The 20306-nt window shown below is 41.2% G+C and overlaps 4 protein-coding genes and 3 long non-coding RNA genes across 7 annotated transcripts; all 7 read left to right on the forward strand.

Moving 5' to 3' along the window:
• The first annotated feature begins 641 nt into the window (after positions 1 to 641).
• On the forward strand, positions 642 to 1131 carry LOC113567458 (kunitz-type serine protease inhibitor homolog delta-dendrotoxin-like). Its single transcript, XM_026995410.1, has 2 exons — positions 642 to 765; positions 825 to 1131. Exons 1-2 carry the CDS (start codon positions 717 to 719, stop codon positions 1037 to 1039), a joined length of 264 nt encoding a protein of 87 aa, XP_026851211.1. The 5' UTR covers positions 642 to 716; the 3' UTR covers positions 1040 to 1131.
• Positions 1132 to 3776: 2645 nt separating this feature from the next.
• On the forward strand, positions 3777 to 6150 carry LOC113564897 (ATP-binding cassette sub-family A member 3-like). The gene has a single exon (XM_026984173.1). It carries the CDS (start codon positions 3777 to 3779, stop codon positions 6129 to 6131), a length of 2355 nt encoding a protein of 784 aa, XP_026839974.1. The 3' UTR covers positions 6132 to 6150.
• A 108-nt stretch (positions 6151 to 6258) lies between these two features.
• Positions 6259 to 10334, forward strand: LOC6595219 (ATP-binding cassette sub-family A member 17). Its single transcript, XM_026994688.1, has 5 exons — positions 6259 to 6422; positions 8836 to 9130; positions 9188 to 9823; positions 9889 to 9954; positions 10006 to 10334. The coding sequence occupies exons 2-5, from the start codon at positions 8895 to 8897 to the stop codon at positions 10202 to 10204; spliced, it is 1137 nt and encodes a 378-aa protein (XP_026850489.1). The 5' UTR covers positions 6259 to 6422; positions 8836 to 8894; the 3' UTR covers positions 10205 to 10334.
• A 2370-nt stretch (positions 10335 to 12704) lies between these two features.
• LOC113567444 lies at positions 12705 to 13447 on the forward strand. The gene is made up of 4 exons (XR_003409442.1): positions 12705 to 12746; positions 12807 to 12937; positions 13005 to 13166; positions 13234 to 13447. It is a non-coding gene; the product is annotated as an uncharacterized LOC113567444 (long non-coding RNA).
• A 968-nt stretch (positions 13448 to 14415) lies between these two features.
• LOC113564904 lies at positions 14416 to 14806 on the forward strand. The gene is made up of 2 exons (XR_003408376.1): positions 14416 to 14467; positions 14534 to 14806. It is a non-coding gene; the product is annotated as an uncharacterized LOC113564904 (long non-coding RNA).
• Positions 14807 to 15482: 676 nt separating this feature from the next.
• Positions 15483 to 15884, forward strand: LOC113564908 (kunitz-type serine protease inhibitor HCRG2-like). The gene is made up of 2 exons (XM_026984239.1): positions 15483 to 15568; positions 15634 to 15884. Exons 1-2 carry the CDS (start codon positions 15544 to 15546, stop codon positions 15831 to 15833), a joined length of 225 nt encoding a protein of 74 aa, XP_026840040.1. The 5' UTR covers positions 15483 to 15543; the 3' UTR covers positions 15834 to 15884.
• A 2143-nt stretch (positions 15885 to 18027) lies between these two features.
• LOC113567431 lies at positions 18028 to 18480 on the forward strand. Its single transcript, XR_003409439.1, has 2 exons — positions 18028 to 18129; positions 18191 to 18480. It is a non-coding gene; the product is annotated as an uncharacterized LOC113567431 (long non-coding RNA).
• Positions 18481 to 20306: the final 1826 nt, after the last annotated feature.

The following is a 20306-nucleotide window of genomic DNA, read 5'->3' on the forward strand; positions in this document are numbered from 1 at the left end:
TACGAAGTCCTGTGAAATTATGTTAACTATGCATTCAATTATTTTAATTGGGTCCTTTGCTTTTGTTTCATTTTATTTTATTTCTTATCTGATGTTGTATTTTCATTTATTAATTGAATTACCGTTGTGATTGTGGGTATATTGTGTCTCCAATATGTTTTTTTGTAATTTCGGAGCTGATTCCAAGGTCATGAATTGCTTTTAAGAGCTAGCAAAGAACTTTACCAAGCGAATTAAATTAATTGAAGTGAATTATTTCAACTGATTTAGAGAAAAGCAGAGAGACGCCACTTGCGAAATCAAAATACAACACGTCTTTGCGCCATCCAATCACCTTCCCATCTCTTGAATCTTGAATGAAATCTGAAAGCAATCAAAAAAATAAAGTAAATGGAAAATAAGGGGAAGGTGACACACTGTCAATTTGTTCGGTGTTTAGCAAATGCCCAAGAACTTTGCTACATTTAAGTATTCGAATACTTTCGTTTTTATTTTGGAAGCCATGCAAGTGAGAACTTTCGTGATGAAGTGGAGTGCGCTGCCTCCTCCTTTCCATTAATGGAACTATAAATGCCAGCGGACTGTGCCTTATTCGATCAGTAGTAGCTCCCAGTGGATGCCGAGTAGATCTCAACATGTTTTGGCTGCGCCTTGCTCTTGTTTTACTAGCCGTTTCGCTTGCACTTGTCACTGTAAATTCCGAAGAATCCGAAGAAATGAACCCGAAGGTTCTGAAGACAATAAAGATGCTGGATGAACGCAAAAGTTTGTTAACCAGGGTTCTTTACAAAAACTAATGATACAATGATTTCGAATCCACTCAGGAATCTGCCTGAAAGGCCCATCATATGGCTATTGTAAAGGAAAACGCAACATGTGGAACTTCAGTTACCGCAACAAGGACTGCTTGCCGTTTACCTTTTCGAACTGTGGCGGAAACCAAAATCGTTTCTACAGTTATGAGGCATGCATGGAGTTTTGCAGCGAAAAACACTGGAAAAGCCCAGATATATACGACATCTTAGAAGATGGTTACTGATTTGGCGCTAATTATTTTTCTTTAATTTCAAAGTCTCACCTAATGCTAAAAAAGATGGAAACAAAAAGCTGAAATTCTGCCGTTTATTTTTTTTAATTATTATAAAAAGTTATCGGAGAAAGTCCATCTCAAATATATTTTGAAATATAATCATACATACATGTCCGATCCTTAATAATGATTGTCTGAGAGGGATGCTATGGGAATACCTATTAAGTAGCAAATGTATATTTACCGTGAAGTTTCCACGTAATAAATTGGAGTCGGGGGCCACACAGTTTCCCCGCCGAGTAATCCGCTGTTTGACGTGTTGCAATGGAAACATATCCGATTTATAAATTTATATTTAAGGCAAATAAATTAATAATATTCAAATAAAATTCTTATTTTTATTATTTATTAAATTTAGGGCTAATATACATATAATATTAACTTTGAAACTATTCGAGCACTAGCTACTAAAGCCATTCAGCTTTGCTGTTAATAGCTTAAATAAATTAATTTATTTAATTTTTGTATGGCCGATACGTAGGCGGATGAACATGGTCTATCTGGATTTTGTACATTTTGGGTAGACCGTGGGTGAACCACGCGGGTTGTATCGGTGGAGCAATTGGTCCCAATCTTCAGACTGTCTTTGGGTTGTGATCTGGGGGACGAGCCTTTTTATATAATTAAATATTCATGTTTATTTATGTAAATTAAATATTTTTTCTCCTTAAATTGTTTTGCCGAGACCATGCTCTCAGAATATATACAGAAATGTATATGTATACAGAATGTATGATCATACATATCATATCATGAAGTTCGTTTAATTTCTGTACAAGTTGCAAACAGATTACAGCTTTGTGTGATTAATATCAATAACAACGAGGGGGAACGTTGTGAGTTTCTGCCGAGACCGCAACTCTACATTTATAGCCGATACTTAGTCAGTAAGTAAGTCAGCCGCGAATATTAAACGACACGAAAAACAGCGCGTGCGAGAGAGACAGAAAATCAGTCTGAGCATGACGTCGGGCGCTTCGTAGCCACTGCAAATTGATTTGTTCCTTTTGGCTATAAAAATGATGCGTTGTGATCCAGATTCAGCAACCGGATAGATATGGTAGATATACATATATCTTGATTCTGACTGTAATAATTATACGATCTGGTTCAGATTTTGCACTCTAGAAGATATAGTCATCCTCTACGATTCTGCGTTGTTGGTTTTCTTGTATTTTTGAAATTGTGGATGCCACAGGCAAAGTTTTGAAATATTCTTGTAACAGTGACATATGTATCACAGAAGTCCGGATAACAAATGTCGTTGCTCTAGCTCTTATAGTCTTTGAGCACCAGGCTAGACGGGGCTCAATCGACTCGGCTATTGATGCTGATCAAGAATATATATACTTTATGGGGTCGGAAACGATTCCTTCTGGACGTTACACACATCCACTTTCACCAAAAATCTAATATACCCCAATACTTATTTTGAGTATCGGGTATAACAGCCGATCAAGTTCGTAGTGTTTCAGCTGTCCAGTAGATCCCTTTGGAATTATTTTTAGAGAAATATGGAAGAGCCGGAGGTCTTGTCCTTTACAAAGAAGTTTCTATTGATATTGTGGAAGAATCTACGTATGCTCTTAGGACGCAAAACCAATTTGGCTTATTTAATATTATTTTCTTTTGTATTTCCGCTGGGAGTCGTTTACCTCGCTTGGACTGCTGAAATTGAGGCCTCCGGTAAAGAAATAAACAATGAGCACTCACTGCAACCGTAAGTCGAACCACCAATTATAGCTACAAAAAAAATTCATTCAATGGTATTCAATGATTTCAGCCTACAAGGAAAAATGACCCTACTATACTCGCCGCGGAATAAAATTCTTGAGTCGCTTATTAAAGGAGTATCCTTTCCTGAATATGACGACAACATTACGATCTATGTTGATGGCTTTGTCGATGCCAAGGCCTTGGAGGAAGTGCTTACAACAAATACTTCGAACGAAGGGGTGCGCGGCATAGAGTTTCCCGATGAATGGTCCGATATATCCGAATTGCCGCATAGGTTTCGATTTGCCCTGCGTTTTCCCATTACCAAAGACTTCAAGACGAATCGCCTGATATCGCGACACAACAACAAACACGAATACCAGGAAAGTGGGTTTCTACTTATTCAGAGGGAAATCAGCATACAATATCTGCAGAAAAAGAACTCCACCCAAGCAGTGATTCGACCGAAACTCGAACAACTATATACAAATGTTGAACTTAGTTCTACTGCATATATTCGTGTATGTTTATTTTGTGTCTTTGTACTCATGCTCATGATGGATGTTGAGGTAAGACTAAGTAATTCTTTAAGCAGTTCTTTAAGCGTTTCATTTGGAAGGACATTGTCGAGGAAAAAGAGCTTCAGCTGAAGGAAATGTTAAACATCTTCGACGTAAGCAACTCTCTGCAATGGCTGGCCTGGTATGTCAAATCCATGATAATTACAATCGTAATATCGCTGTTCGTTGCGAGTATTTGGACGCTAATCGGCATCAGAAGACTTTGGCCCTTTCAAGACATGCCCCTTCTCCCTCACACCGGCTGGTCCGTCTTTCTCTTTTATATGCTTGTGTGCAGCCACTCTTTCATATGCTTTGGCTTCCTCGTCAGCTCCTTCTGCTCTCGCAGCATTTGGGCTGGCATCATTGTGCCCCTTCTGTTCATAGCGAGTTCTCTGCCCACAATAATCATGGACAAAGACACCACGGGGACACTGGCGAGCATCCTGTGCAGCATTTTTGTTTGCTCGGCCATGGGGATGGGCTTGGATCGAATTGTCATATGGGAGGAAGCAGGTCTGGGTTTGCAGTGGAGCAATCTGTTCAAGACGTCATGGCTCAATGACAGCATAAGCGTGGGTGCGATACTGTTAATCATGCTGCTGGTTAGCTTGATCTCGGTCCTCATCTGTCTATACATAGAGCAGGTGAGGCCGGGCGAGTTTGGCACGCCACAGCCGTGGTCTTTCCCGTGCACCAAACGGTTTTGGTGTCCGTCCAAGTACATGCGACGAGTTTTATCCCTCCCGGTCTGGTATCCTGTCCAACGAGGGAACTCCAAGCTCGTGAATGCCAACGCCAAGGGCCAAATATCTGGTGTTCAAATCAAAAGTCTCAGTAAAAGCTTTGGCAAACGACAGGTGGTCACTCGCCTCACATTCGATTTGTTTGAGAACGAGATCATGGTGCTCCTGGGACACAATGGCGCTGGCAAGACGACTACCATACAAATGTTGACGGGGACTATTCAACCCAGCTCCGGCACAGCGATTATCAATGGCTACGACATACAAACCCAACGGCTCCTGGCCCGTCGGTCCTTGAGTATTTGTCCGCAGAAGAGCATATTTTTTGGTGGCTTAAGTGCAGCCAGCCACCTGCGATTCTACAGCCGGCTCAGAGGTCTAAAGGGAGCAGCGGTCAAGCAGGAGGTGGACAAGTACTTGCAGAAGCTTAGCCTACAGGAAAAGGCCAACAGCTCGGCCCGGAGTCTGTCTGGCGGTACCCAGCGTCGGCTTGCGTTGGCCTGCGCCCTGTGCGGCAATGTCAAGGTTGTGTTCTGCGACGAGCCCAGTTCGGGTCTGGATCCCAGCTCGCGGCTCGAACTATGGAAGCTGATGCTGGACGAGAAGCAGGGGCGCACGATTCTGCTCACCACCCATCAAATGGACGAGGGCGAAGTATTGGCTGACCGCATTGCCATCATAAGCGATGGCCGGCTCCGGTGCCTGGGCACATTGGCGTCCCTCAAGAAACGGTACGAAACGAGCTATCTGCTCACCTGCGAGAAGGGCCCACGCTGCGATGTGCCCAGATTGACCCAGCTGATAGCCGAGCACGTCCCCCACACGCGTCCACAGAGTAACATTGGATCCGACGTGTCCTATCGGTTGCCTCACCGCTTTTTGAGATCCTTTGGGTCACTCTTCAACGACTTGGAGCAACAGAAGGAGCAGCTGGATGTTGTGGGATTCGGTCTTAGCTCCGCCAGTCTTGCAGAAATATTTATGTCGCACGGTGCGGAAGATCTTGGGAGTGGCGGTGGGGGTCGCACCAGCGGAGGCGGATTGGATGAGCAGAGGCAGAGACAGGCACAGAGACGTCGTGACAATTGTTGCCTGCGCTGCCTGGGCCAGTGGGAGGCCATGCTTTTGAAGAAGATCCTATACATTTATGATAAGAAATGGATGCTTCTGGTTATCCTGCTGCTGCCTCTAGTCATCTACCTTCTATCTATTATTCGAAGGCAATCGAGCTCCAATATGAAGAGGCTACCGCTAACACTGGCTGATTACAAAAGCGATGACGTCTTAATATTATTGCAACCGAAATCGGACGCTCGACCTATGCGGGATATATCCAATGCCTACCAAGAGTTAGCCCAGCAACACTGCACCGTCGAAAGAATAAGCCAGAATGTAGGCGACTATATCGGCCCGGGGCAAGAAACGCCCGAAAGGATATACGAAATAAAGCGCAGCCTTATAGCGGCAGTCACCGTCGACCAAGAGATGATCGTCTGGAGTAGAAATGATCCCTTCCTGCATAGTGCTCCACTTTCGCTCAACCTCGCGTTCAACGCCATGGCCAAAGCAGTGGTGGGTCACGAGGCGAGTATAGAGGTAACCAATGCCCCCTTCAAATTTTCGGATAAAGTAGATGGTGCTACAATATCGACTATCGCACTGACCATTGCTGTTTCAATATATCTGTCCATTGTCTTGGCGATATTCGCCATCTTGGTGGTGCAGGAGAAGGTAACGCAGATACGGATGCAGCAACAGATGTCCGGCGTGAACATGGTGACCTACTGGCTGACCCACTACATCCCGGACTTGGTTCTCTACTTTGTGTTTTCGCTGGCACTGCTAGTGGCGGTGCACGAGTCGTGCCATCCCGGGGAGATGCTATTGATTTTGATGATCATAGGAGTGGCGGCTCTACCCTTTACCTATATAATAGCATGCCTTTTCAGAAGTCCAGGCAGGGCTGTGGTCATAATTTCCACGATACACAATCTGATCGGTAGGATTTTGAAACTTTAGTCTTCAGATGCATTTTAAATTAAGCCCCAAATCCGTTTCTCCTTTGCGTAGGTGGGTTGTTTGCCATCATCATGGTATTGCTGTATCACAAAGTATACGAAACGGAGTTTCGGTGGATGATATACGTATTTTACCTTTACCCTGTGTTTACTGGCACATTTGCGGTCGTAAACGGCTTTTCAAGGTTTGTGCAGTGCCATGCTGATTCCATCCCAGTTGAAAACTTAGATAAGCTTAGGTTGAATTGTACTCCCGGCTTAACACCTGTACATTACTATTGCAATTGCTTCGGTAAGTATCAAGACACACACTTTGAGCACACTCACATATCACATAGCACATTTCCAGTTACATATGGAGAGATCTGTTACCGATCTTATTTTCGAACTTGATTGAAACTTAACTTGTTTAACATATTGACATATCATATCATGTCATAATAATGCATATGCAACTATCTAAAAGAAATCCCAGAATAATTTCGTAATATCGACGTATCTTTTATTCACCCCAGAAATTTTCGTTCCAAGCAAATATCCTTAACATTAGACTTAAAAAAAAATCAATAATAATTTTTGGGTACATTAAGGGACATCAAAGCACAGCAAATTATTCACATTAAAATATTTTCTTAGGTTTCGCTGAAATTGGCTTTTGTACCGTTGACCGCGACCACACACTTATATTTTTGTCCCCTGCGAATGCCTGGGTTTTTTTGCAATTAGCTGGAAAGTGAATATTTTCCCCAAAATCATCTCTTGGCACCAATTACTGGGCTATTTAAGAGTTTTAAGTTATGCATATTGTGAAATTAAAAATCCGTTTCACAATATTTTGACTATTTTTTCTGTTTAAATTCTTACAAATATGCCGTGCGACAGCATGGAAATGCTCATGTGGGCAGTCGTAAGCCTTGCAAGTGGTAAAAAAGGTCAAAGTTAGAGGGATTTAAAAATCCTATAAAATAGCACTTGATTACCAACATTGATAATGAATGCAAAGGTCGATTTTGGGGAACGGTTCATTTTCGGGATTTGTGAAATAAAGAACAACGTATTTTCGCGGGACTGAAGTATGAGTGGCTTTCGCCAATTCAAACTTAGATTTACGCGAAAATTGAGTCAATATATTGATGCGAATTTCCGATAAATGTTGTACGCAGAAATGATTTGTAGTTTCTTTTTAAATTTAGTTTAAGCCTCTGTCGCTCCTTATATCGCATGCGACATTTCGCAAGGGACAGAAATATCTTGGCTTAATAAAGGCTTAAAATATACCATTGACCGATATTGAGCAAACTTCTAGGAAAAACTTTTAGCGAGAATAAGTTTTCCTATAAGAGTCAAAAAGTCAAGGAAAACAGGACTGTAAAAATACCGAAATAATACCAAAAATACCGAAATAATAACCAACGAGGGGGAACGTTGTGAGTTGCTGCGGACACCGCAACTCTACAGTTATACCCGATACTAAGTCAGTATGGCTCTCCTCTGGCAGACGCCGCTAATATTAAACGACACGACAAAGAGTGCGTGCGAGAGAGACAGAAAATCAGTCTGAGCGTGACGTCGGGTGCTGCGTAGCCACTGCAAATTGATTTGTTCCTTTTGGCTATAAAAATGATCTGATCTGATCCAGATTCTGCGTTTCTAGTTTTCTCAAATCTGCAATATTGTGGATGCAACAGATTTTCGTCCTTTGTGGGGGCGGAAGGGGGTGTGGCGAAATTTTGAGATATACGTTTTATAGTGAGATCTAACAGAAGTGCGGATACCAAATTTGGTTACTCTAGCCTTAATAGTCTCTGAGATTTATGAATATCCCCAGATCTGTATCCTTTGCGGGGGCGGAAGGGGGTGTGGCGAAATTTTGAAACAAACTCGTCTCGGTCCGATATATTAGGAGTGTGGATACCAAATTTGGTTGCTCTAGCTTTTATAGTCTCTGAGATCTAGGCGCTAATGTTTTACTCTAAGCAAAGGCGCCTATGCTACGTGTGTGTTAGAGAGAGACAGGGCGAGAAAAAATGAAATTGTTTTCTTGATGCTGGCTATAATAATAATACGATCCAATTCAGATTCCGCAGTCTAAAAGATATCGTCATTCTCTACGATTCTGCGGTTGGTTTTCTCGTATCTTTAAAATTGTGGATGCCACAGATTTTCGCCCTTTGTGGGGGCGGAGGTGGGCGGGGCAAAGTTTTGAAATATTTTTGTAGCAGTGACATATCACAGAAGTCTGGATCCAAAACATCGTTGCTCTAGCTCTTATAGTCTTTGAGCATTAGGCGCTGAAGGGGACGGACAGACGGACAGACGGACGGACGGACAGACGGACAGACAGACATGGCTCAATCGACTCGGCTATTGATGCTGATCAAGAATATATATACTTTATAGGGTCGGAAACGATTCCTTCTGGACGTTACACACATCCACTTTTACCACAAATCTAATATACCCCAATACTCATTTTGAGTATCGGGTATAAAAATACCGGAAAAGTGAAGATTTGCTTATTTGCATAGGTTTTGAGGACAAAGTTAATAAAATTATATGCCAATTGGTTAAATTAGAGATTCAATATTTTTAGAAAATAGTATCGAGACAAATGTTTTTGGAATAGTGATTTTATAAACTTTAATTTGAATGTGCTCGTTGGACTTTTTGCCGAAAACGGCCTTATGTTAAATTTCTTCTCACAGATATCCTGGATTGGGTGGAGGTGAAGTATCTGCTTATTTCTGGTATTATCTACTTGCTGATGCTGTTTTTCGCCAATTACATTACCACAGTGTGGTATGGTCTGAAATATATTTTGTTTTGCTTGTGTTTAAAAAAAAAGCCTGCAAGCGACGATGAAGATGTGGTTGCTGCGGCCGAAAGGATAAGTAAAATGTCGACCGAGGATCGCAAGAAACATGCTCTGGTCCTGAAACGTGTCTCGAAAAGATTCTGTTGCGTGTCTGCCGTGAGGGGAATATCCTTCACTGTCAAACCGTGAGTAGTGGACTAAACAGCAGCCATAGTAATAACTAAACCTCAAATTCACTGCAGGGGCGAGTGCTTTGGTCTGCTGGGTGCCAACGGGGCCGGTAAAACGACTACCTTTAAGATGATTGTAGGCGAGATATCCTCGACGATGGGGAGTATTCATGTCAGAGGCTACAGCCTCAAATGGAGTCCCACAGCTGCGAGGAAACAGATCGGCTACTGCCCCCAGCACGACACGCTCTTCGACTTCTGCACTGGCCGTCAAACACTCAGGATATTCCTTTTGCTGCGCGGCACACCCCGGAATCTCGTCACAGAAGCATCTGAAAAGCTGGCCTCCGACTATGGCTTTTTCAAGCACCTGGACAACAAGGTCAAGGACTACAGTGGCGGCACGAAGCGAAAGTTAAACGCAGCGGTGGCCGGTGAGGGCTCATCGCTCATTTGTCTGGACGAGCCCAGCTCTGGAGTCGATCCAGTGTCCCGGCGGCATGTGTGGAATGTCCTCTCCTCACTGCGTGACAGCGGGAAGGCAGTGTTGCTTAGCTCCCATAGCATGGAGGAGGTGGAGGCCCTCTGCACTCAATTGGCTATTATGGTGGATGGGAAAATTAATTGCCTGGGGTCACAGCAGCGCATCAAGAATAAGTTAGCCCAGGTTCTGGTGCTCAAGTTAGTTGTGGAGACGAATCCGGAAAGGTGAGTAGGAATTTAAAGAGTCTCCAACGGCCGTATAAATTGAACCCTCAAATCCACCCACACAGCACGGCCCACACTCTACAGAAGATAAAGAATCAAATGAATTCGGACTATCCCAATTCATGGCTAGAGTAAGTTGTATTCGGACCAGCCAAACATACCCCTAATGGTGGCTCTTTCAGGGAGGAGTTCGGTGGCAGGCTCACTTACCACATACCCACTGACAAACTGCGATGGTCGAGAGTATTTTTATACATTGAGAAGAATCAGAGCAGCTGGAAGGTGGCGGACTATTCTCTGGCGCAGCCGTCTCTGGAAGATTTATTTCTGGACATTACCAAGAAGAAGTCGAAGAAGAAGAATCAAAGCAGGCAACCGTAGAGTAGTGCCACCATTATGGACTCTCCGAAATCAGACTATCCCAACTGTAACAATGTATAGTGACGACTACTCGATCAATTTACATCAAATATGTATCCCTCTAATGATAGGCGAAGTGATTCGTTTTGTTTTTTGACTCATACTTGGTTTTGAATTTATATGAGTTTTAATAATTTATAAAATAATATCGAGACAAAAGTATATTTTGGCACCGGTTCAAATCTTTACGGAAATGTCCATATATTAATTTTATTACTGTTCGGTTTGAAGGTATATCTAAAGTTTATGTTAAAATTGCGTTGTGTCTCCAGTATGTTCTATATCATTGGGGGAAGGTAGCTCTTGAGAGCAAGCGGGAAGCTTTACCAAACAAATTAAATTAATTAATGTATTAATCTGTTATTTAAACAGATTCCGATTCAGCAAAAAGATGCCAGTTGTAAAATCAAAGTTCCGCACGTTTTTACGCCGTCTACATATTCTCTATTTTTAGCGAGACCAAACACCTTCCCATAAAACTTGAATTCAATTTCAAAGCAATCTGAATAAACAATATTAAAACAAATAAAAATAAAGTAAATGGAATATATGGGGAAGGTGACACACTGTCCCTTTGTTCGAAGATAGCAACTGTGCAAGAACTTTTCTACATTTAAGTTGTTGAATACTTTCGTTCTTTTTTTTCCATTAATGGAACTATAAATACTAGCGGACTGTGCCTTATTCGATCAGTAGTAGCTTCCAGTGGATGCCGAGTAGATCTCAACATGTTTTGGTTGCGCCTTGCTCTTGTTTTTCTAGCCGTTTGGCTTGCACTTGTCTCTGTAAATTCCGAAGAATCGAACCCGAAGAATCTGAAGACATTAGAGATGCTGGATGAACGCGAAAGTTTGTTAACCAGGGATTTCCACAAAAACTAATGATACAATGAATTCCAATCCACTCAGGAATCTGCCGGAAAGGCCGGACCTATGGCTCTTGTAAAGGAAAACGCAAAATGTGGAACTTCAATTTCCGCCGCAATGAATGCTTTCCATTTGCTTATTCGACCTGTGGCGGAAACCGAAATCGCTTCCACAGCCATGAGGCATGCATGAAGTTTTGCAGCAAAACGCACTGGGAAAATCTGACCCAGGTAGATAAGGTTTATCCTGCTTGAGCTCTAGTTTTTTTTTTAATCTACTAAAATGCTCAAAAAAGGCAAACAAAAACTGAAATTCCGCTGATGATTTTTTAAAAATTATGATAAGTGATCGGAGAAAGTACAACTCAAATTTCTTGTGCAATATATTATTGCCACTAGACAGACGTTCTCGGTAGATTCTTTTTAAACGCTCTGAAAGGGGGTTCAGCAGTCATATAGCCAGAAAAAATAGTTCTCAACCACTTAAAGCATCCTTACCTAAATCCATATGAAAGATTACCTTGATCTCAAAAACAATAAGAGCACAAAAATCAGTAACATTACTAAGGTCCCCTTATTACGGGCTAAGCAAATGGGAAAATGGTCATTCCTACCCAAATACTTTGGCACATAAAAGCTTTTGAACACATATCTTAAAAGCCAGTTGGGAATGAGCTTCTTTGATTAATCAGCTCATTTCTTTATCATTGTTGGAACTATAAATGCCAGACGCCTGTGCCTCAGTCGGTCAGTAGCTAACAGGGCTCCAACGATAGATCTCGAAATGTTCTGGCTACGCCTTCCCCTTGTTTTTCTAGCCGTTTGGCTTGTTTTTGGACACCGCACAAACACACAGTCCAACTTAGACTTCGAGCGGCAGGATCAGGAGGAAAAGAAAAGGACGAAAATGCAAAAAGGTTTGTTAGCCCGAAATTTTTCCAGTAATGAATGATACGATTCCCCGGTTCGGCTCAGCTATCTGCAGCATGGACCCGTCTTTTGGCGGGTGCAAGGGCCATCGCTCAATGTGGTACTATAATAACTTAATGGGTAAATGCGAGCGGTTCACTTATTCGAACTGTGGTGGCAACCGAAATCGTTTCTACACCTATCAGGAATGCAGTGAGCGGTGCTATTTCAGCTCACAATAATTTTAATAAAATATAACTCAGTTTCTCTTAAACTATGATCTAATATTACTGATATTATAATTGGTATACTACTTATTATAATATATCCTGTCTTGTATGTATGTGCTATTTTATTGGACTCCCATAAAGATATAGACTCCTAGAGTACAAGGATATTGTTTTATTAAAGAAACACGGGTTTAACAACCAGAAAGAAGAGTTTCGACCACATAATGCATATTTAGGGTAGTCGTTTGTTTGGTTGTTAGAATACTCAGATCTCAGAGACTATAGCTTAGTTTTTCAGAACCACATTTTTTTTACAAAAATCATTGCATGATAGTCTGTCAAAAGTTCGTATAAACAGAATTCGACTTGCACAAGTTTCTATGAATTCGGCTCTATTTTAGTAAATGGTGGGGCTCATTCAATTAAGGTACATAAAGGACTTAAAGTTTCAAGTATTTTATGGCACACCAAAAAATATAGAATCAACTGAAGCGCTGAGGTTGACTAATCCGTAACATTTATTTTATTCCCTGAATTTCAATTACTTTCCACCTTAAAGTTTTTGGCCAGTTTTGACAACTAATGGGTGGCCGGAAAACCCTGCTTGGACGGCACGAGTATAAGTGCCAGAAAATTTGGGCCGGCGTTGGTCAATGGTTTGTCGTGGGTGCTAGGAAGTTCTCAATGGCGGTAAAGTAGTATTGGTATCATTATATTTCTCCAAAATCGAATACTAAAATAAATTCACTTCGATCAGATCATTCCCTCACGATTCCGGACTACGGCAGATGTAAGGGTCGTCAGGCAAAGTGGTTCCACGATGGCAAAAGGAAAAAATGCCAGCCTTTTATAAATTCGGGCTGTGACGGTAAGCACAATCGTTTCGAAATATATGAAGAATGCGACGAATTTTTTAAATGTAAGTATTTACACGCTGCCTTCTGCCTTAAAAACACACACAGAAAAACTTTTATTGCAAAAGTTAGAATCCAGCTGGGAGATAATTTGTGGAGAAAACACACCACTAATGGTTCTTGCTCTGACTAATGCTAATGGGGCATTCATGGAAGGCTCTACAAATGTAAGACGTTTGGGCTTGAGTCTTTCATTGAGTTTCCGTGGGTTCTATGAAGATCTCAAAATGTTCTGGATGCGCCTTGCTCTGCTTTGTGTAGCCGCTTCCCTTGTGTACGCCAAAAAAGACATCCCGCGGGAGAAGATTGTGACAATGGATTTACATTTACGAAATGGTTTGTTCCCTTGAAAATTTACGCGAAACCTGATCATTCAATTTCTGCATCGCTCAGAGATATGCAACAAAAGCCCCTCGTATGGTAAATGTAAAGGACGTCGCGTTTTGTGGTACTACAATGCCTACCGCCGTAAATGCGAGCATTTCATCTATTCAAACTGTGGCGGCAACAACAATCGGTTTCACACATATAAGGAATGTGCCGAATTTTGTCTCTAATGACAAATCGACTCCTAACATATATCTGTTTCTTTTGTAACCATAAATATATTTGTCTAAATAATACAAGTTACAATTTCCAATATACGACGGATACTATGAAGGGATACTAATAAAATTGTCGAGTCCCTGAATAATCTATAACTGATTAGAGTGCCCATTAGTGGTATAATTCATTTGCTCAGAAGCTGAATCCAAGCAGACTTCCTTTGCCTTCAACAGAGCATGATCATGATCATGATACTGCTTTTCGGTGTTGAAAACGGTGTTGACAATTGTATGTGTTTGTACGTTCAAGTTTTTACTTGTATAGCCATCGGAAACGGATCCATAAATTGAAATGAGATTTCTATAGCTGGTAGCTTCAAGGGCAGTCTTGATTTGTACCGGGAGAATCGATGACACTATTTCTGACCACTGTTCCCACATTGAGTAATGCAAGAGTATGTACGTTTCCACATCGAAAGTTTTGGATCACTTGGGATGCTTAATTTAGAAGCCAGCTGGGAGAAAACTTTTTGCTTTGTAGGAAGCCCTTTCTTTCATTCAACGCTGGGTGCTCCGTGAACTATAAATGGCAGAAGCTTGGCTCTGAGCTGGTCATTCGCTGGCAGGAAGATCTCATCTCAATATGTTATGGTTGCGCATTGCAATTATTTCTTTGCTCGCTTGGATTGTGTATTCCGCAGTTAATAAAGATATTTTTGAGGATAATTGGTTTAAGGAGCTTCAACGGAAGTTACACAAAGGTTTGTGTTCAATAAGATTTACCCCATGAAGTAACTATATTTACGTAACGTTTACGTTCCGCTCAGAAGTCTGCCTCCAGCAACCTTCCTATGGCAAATGCAAAGGACATCGCCGGCTTTGGTACTTCAATGGCAGTCGGAAGAAATGCGAGACGTTCATCTATTCGAACTGCGGCGGTAACCACAATCGTTTTTACAACTATGAAGATTGCCACGACTTTTGCCAAAAACACGACCCGTTTACTATCTATAAATCTATACAAATGAATGATTGGGTAAAAGGGTATATAAAATAGCCTAATAAAATAAATATTCTTTCTTGAATCTAAAACACTTGAATCCAATTTTGTTTGATCTTATAAGCAGAATCTTATTGAGGATTGGTGATTATTTTTCTCCACAAACATTTTTTTTCTATATGAAATGATATAGTGATTTGGTTTATTAAATATATTAATATATTAATTATATTAATTAATAATATATTAAATATGAATTGAAATATTCAGATTCAAGGAAAAATTGTTACAAATTTGATGGATCTAGATTATGGTAAATATGGTAAGGAGAATGTAAAAGTTTTAATGATCATCTCCATCCAGAAGGAAAGATAGTTTTAAAGAAACAGACGGACCCGCCTTTATTCATTAAAATATTCACTCATTCTTTCCTCTCTGTAAAATTGGGTAACACAAATCGAGAAACTCTCGATTTTTAAGGGAGTAAGAATTTTCACTCGAAGCAGACCTTTCTTTTTTCTGGTTTGTGAATCTAAAGTGCCGTGGAAACGAGTAAGATGTGCGATTGAGCAACTGCTCAAAGACCTTTCCACATAAAAGTTTCGGATCACTTCGCTTGCTAAATTTAGAAGGCAGGTAGAGGAATGTATTCTTCAGAAATCTTTATTTTCATTGCCGGCCAATATAAGGGCCTGAAGCTTGGACCTAAGTTGCTCATTGGCTTGCTCTTGGTGCTAGGAAGACCTTAACATGTTTTGGGCGCGCATTGCTCTTGTTTCTCTAGTCGCTTGGCTTGTGTATGCCCGACGCGGTGAGATCTTGGAGGGCCCTAATGTGATGAAGGACAACAAATTCAACAAAGGTTTGTTTTCTTGAGATATTTCAAAAATGTTCGGCTAATATGATGCCAGTTTCCGGTGTGATCAGCTGTTTGCCTGCAGGAGCCATCCTATGGCGAATGCAAGGGACGTCGCTCCTTGTGGTACTACAATTCATTTACAAATAAATGCGAGATGTTCATCTATTCGAACTGTGGTGGCAACGGAAATCGCTTCCTCACCTATAAAAACTGCGAGAGACTTTGCCGCATACCCAAGTGGCATTCTAGTATGTTTGTAACTGAATGATTGAAAAAAGATAAACATATTCCATAAATGTTGATAATAATAATGATCTGTTGCTCCATTTCTCTTTCCATTCTTCCACTTCTTTTGATTTACTTTACTTTTTCAAGAAACATTTTTCATTTAACAACATAAATATATGAGAATCGGGGATGGGATAGAGGCTACCGTGCAGAGAGATACTCGAGGAATAGGAATAAGATGAAATGGAAAAGAGAATAGAAAGGAAGAACGAGGCAGAGTGCGACAGCCAGATTTTCCAAGCTATACTCGAAAGCGCAACAATGCTGATTCGCATAATAATCAATAAACGTTACTAGAGCTACAAATTTAATACAACAAATTTCGTCTCTGAATTTCTTACAAAACCGTAGGCCACATGTTTAAATCCATGTCCGTCGCTCCGTCTCACATTTCAGGCCATTTCAGCTTGGTAAATTTATAACTTCTGAATGAATGAAGATATATTCAAGAAATAGACTGCATTTGAAAGAAATATCTAACTAATTGGTGCTCAGTGAAATATATGTATATATGAGCGTTTTCCTCTAACCTAAAAATCCGATTTTCGATCCGAAGTTTCAATTTTCGAAAGCCTTGGAAAATTCTTTATCAGATTATTATATTCACATCATACATATAAGCGTTCACTCAGAAAACTTACATTTTCCACCTCTTTTCGGCTGAGGCCCCACTGTGCCTCTGTAAGAACACCTGGATTTATGCAATATTAAGAGCTCTAGGCATTTAGAAAACAGTTGGTAGATAATTTATGGAGCTGTCCCCTAAATTGTTGTCATTGTTCTGACTATAGGCGGGCCCTCCATGGTTGGCACTATAAATGACAGAGGCCCGTGCCAGAGTCTGTCATTGGCTTGTCGTGGGTTAAACATACGAGGATCTCAAAATGTACTGGATGCGCCTTATTCTGGTGGTTTTAGCCGCTTCGCTTGTGTATGCCAAGAGACTTGACAAGGACGATTCAGGTTATAACGATAGAAAAACACGATTTGGTTTGTTAACTTCACAATTTTCCCAACAATGTTTCATAAAATTTTTGTGGTCAGCACAGGTATCTGCAGCCAAAGACCTATGTATGGCAATTGCAGTGGACACCGTAAACTATGGTACTATGATGTCATCGGGAAAATATGCGCCCAGTTCATCTATTCGAACTGTGGCGGCAATCAAAATCGTTTCTACAGCATGGGGGAATGCATGAGTTTTTGTGTAGGCTAAGGATATGTTAATATGATATATAGAATTAAGATGGAATTCAAATAAAACGGATCTCTAAGTGCGAAATAAAAAACAGTCGTCCAACTTTTCAAATGTGTACGGTAAACACTAATTACAAAAATATCTGTCCTAGGATTGGGAGAATTTGAACAAAAGTCTTGAAATTGTAGCTAACAAATTTTGTTGGAATTATTGAACTAGTTCTTTGTTCCCTTTTTTAGCCATCACTCATTTCAATTAGCCGGGCGCACTGTTCTAAGAAAAATGTACTTATAAATACCACAACATCTGTTGCAAATCAGTTCAGTCGACATTCTGACCTTCTAGGGGAAAATATAAAATATGAGATATCCTCGAGCTTCAATTGGACTGCTGATCGTGCTGGTTCAATACTCCTTGGCCCCTGATCCGTTACAGAAGAGTAAGCCATCAGTGATCAAGGAAATACCAGAACTAATGCTGTGATTTCTTACAGGGATTTGTGCAATGCGGGCCGAATATGGAAGATGCGACGGGCATACCTTGGTCTGGGCCTACGATAAAAATAATAATGAATGCGTTGAATTCGCTTACTCTACCTGTGGTGGCAATCGGAATCGTTTTTCTACTTATGTAGAGTGTATGTTAGCTTGTGCTGTTTTCGAAAAAAATGATGAATATCAAGACACATTTACAATGAGAATATACACATAAAGAGGCATTATGAACGAACCATACAACTATAAAATGTAATGTTTTTTCTACAGGTGAAAAATAGTTACGACTCAAGTTTAAATATCTTTCACAAGTGCGGATTAACTTAACGGCCTGCAGTAACTATAGTATTTGTTCCAAAATAACTGCATAGGTATTCGGTTTGATAGCCCCAAACACATTTCCATTTGAAGCCAAAAGTAATCCATTGCAAGCCATAAATACCCAAAATATGTCTGAAATCCAGTTCAGTGCACATTCAGAGTTCAGCAGGGCCGAAAGATGCGATTGCTCGGAGTTTTACTTGGCCTAATGGCCGTGCTACTGGCAGCGGTTGAGTTTGTAGCCAGCGTTTCATTGAGAAAAAGTAAACTCTTATAGAAAAATGTAGGTAATGGATGAAGGATTGATGATGTGATTTTCTACAGGGATTTGTTCGCTACGTCCCGAATATGGAGATTGCGAGGGACATCGCCTGTTGTGGGCCTACGATTCGATGGATGGAAAATGCCGTCAATTTGTGTACTCTAACTGTGGCGGCAATCTGAACCGTTTCTTTAACGAAAGAAATTGTTATCGGACGTGTCAGGATTATACGTATGTAGGAGTCTCAGGCCAAATGATGCCCTATGAGAGAAACTAAAATATTCATTACTTTATTCATGAATGTGCAACCTAGCGATTGAAATAAAGGCATGGATTGCTAGCCTTTCGACCACTTTTCAGTGCACACGTTTTGTTGGCGTCTGGCGGTTTTTTTGGTACAACTCATAACAGGCACCCAGCATTCGGATTATCAGATCAGCAATGAAAAAAAGCTCTTGTCCAGTATTGCTTTCTCCCACACAACCACACACACCACATACACAGTCATCCACCCACACACAATACAAAATGGGGGGATGGGACACATTTGATTGTCAAGGGCTGGGCAAACATTTCGTTGCTTGCTGGCATTTGGAACAGGGGAACAGCTTTCAAAGCAACGGCCGCGCCGGTCTCGGCCGCAATCGAAGCGAAATGAAAGCTCACGAAAAAGTTTGTTGGCATTTATACGCATTACTCGTAAAATACAAGGGCATATTGGGCTATCTCGGATCTTAGAAACAGGCTGAAGAAAAGTTTTCGATTTCTTCACTGACACAGCAGCAGTGCCTGAATGATCGTCGTTATAAAAGCTGCTGAAATTAATAGATCTACAGATGTTACATATTGTATGTCCCTGTCCCAAATAATAAGTATACCTTATTCTAGGGTGTCCTGAGGTCGGATTATAAACTAAAGCAAGACTTCTGGGTTTTGTTTGGTTTGTTTTGGACGTACTTTGTTGTGTGCTGTGCCGTTAAAGGCATAAATCAGTTGGAAGAGGGCAAAATGTGCAAGTTTACAGGTTGACTCTCCCCTCCGCTCCATGCGCAGAGGCACATTACGAGCATGGAAGAACTGGCAATGGCAATGGAAATGGAAATGGCGAAATCAAAGAATAAAGTCACGCAATTTCAATTACAAATAAACGCACATCCAGAGAAATGGCAAATGGTACTGTGTAGACGAGACAGAGGGAGGGTGGGCAGTCCTGATGGTAACGATATGTACAAACCCGTACATATCCCCATGACTATAGTAATAATAATAATAATAATAATGAAATTGTGATAAGCTGTGCGCCACAAATTGCACGCAAGTGAGACGGGGAGAGACAATAACTTAAACCGTTAAGCGCAAGATGAAGCATCAAATGCAGCCAGCCGCCTAGCGATGGGTACGTGACACGATGGAAAAAGATTGCTTACGAATATACATTTTTTGCACTTATTCTCCTTCTAATGTATCCAAAACGCTCCTTCATTTCCAGTCCCCTTTACTTGTCCCGTGGTAAGCCAAGTAGATTCTTTTAAATCCCACCTCTAGTATGATGTTGTCCGATGCTCAGGTCCCAGGTTGCTCAAAACGTCGTCATTCTGGCTGGACAGACTCTTTGCCTATCCTATCCTATCCTATCCTATCCGCTGATGCCTGGCAACATTTGACACATGCGCGGCGCGCATTTAGTTTCCAGCAACATTGGCGTATGAGTGCGGCTGGGCCGGGGTTCGGGCCGAGCTTTGGTGTTGGCCAATGCCAATTAATATTCGCATGATCAAATGGTTAACGCATTTAGCCTTATAGAAAACCAACAAGACATCGCCAGGCCGTCCATACCGCAAACCGGCTCACATTAAACTCGCATTTACGCGTATGCCTTTGTGTAACTGATCGCGCGCTCTCTCTCTCTCTCTCTTTCTCCCCCTGTCGGCCCCACTGTGTAGCTGTCTCTTTCTGCATTGGGGAGGCCAGTGTGGGAAAGTGCACCTTAATTGACATCATGAGGCGTTTAAATGGGGAGACCTGACCCGTTCAAGAGTTAAACAACTTGTGGCTTCAGTTAATTATGTATTTATTTAGTATTCTCCTTCAATTTCTGTTTTTGCTCCTTTTGTAATTTGTATTTATTTCTCTTTTATGGGGGGTTTTTGCTCTTCGGATTATCGTCAGCTTTCAATT

Source organism: Drosophila persimilis, unplaced genomic scaffold (assembly GCF_003286085.1).
Source record: "Drosophila persimilis strain 14011-0111.01,24,50 unplaced genomic scaffold, DperRS2 tig00000000-arrow-pilon, whole genome shotgun sequence".
NCBI classification, from domain to species: Eukaryota; Metazoa; Arthropoda; class Insecta; order Diptera; family Drosophilidae; genus Drosophila; species Drosophila persimilis.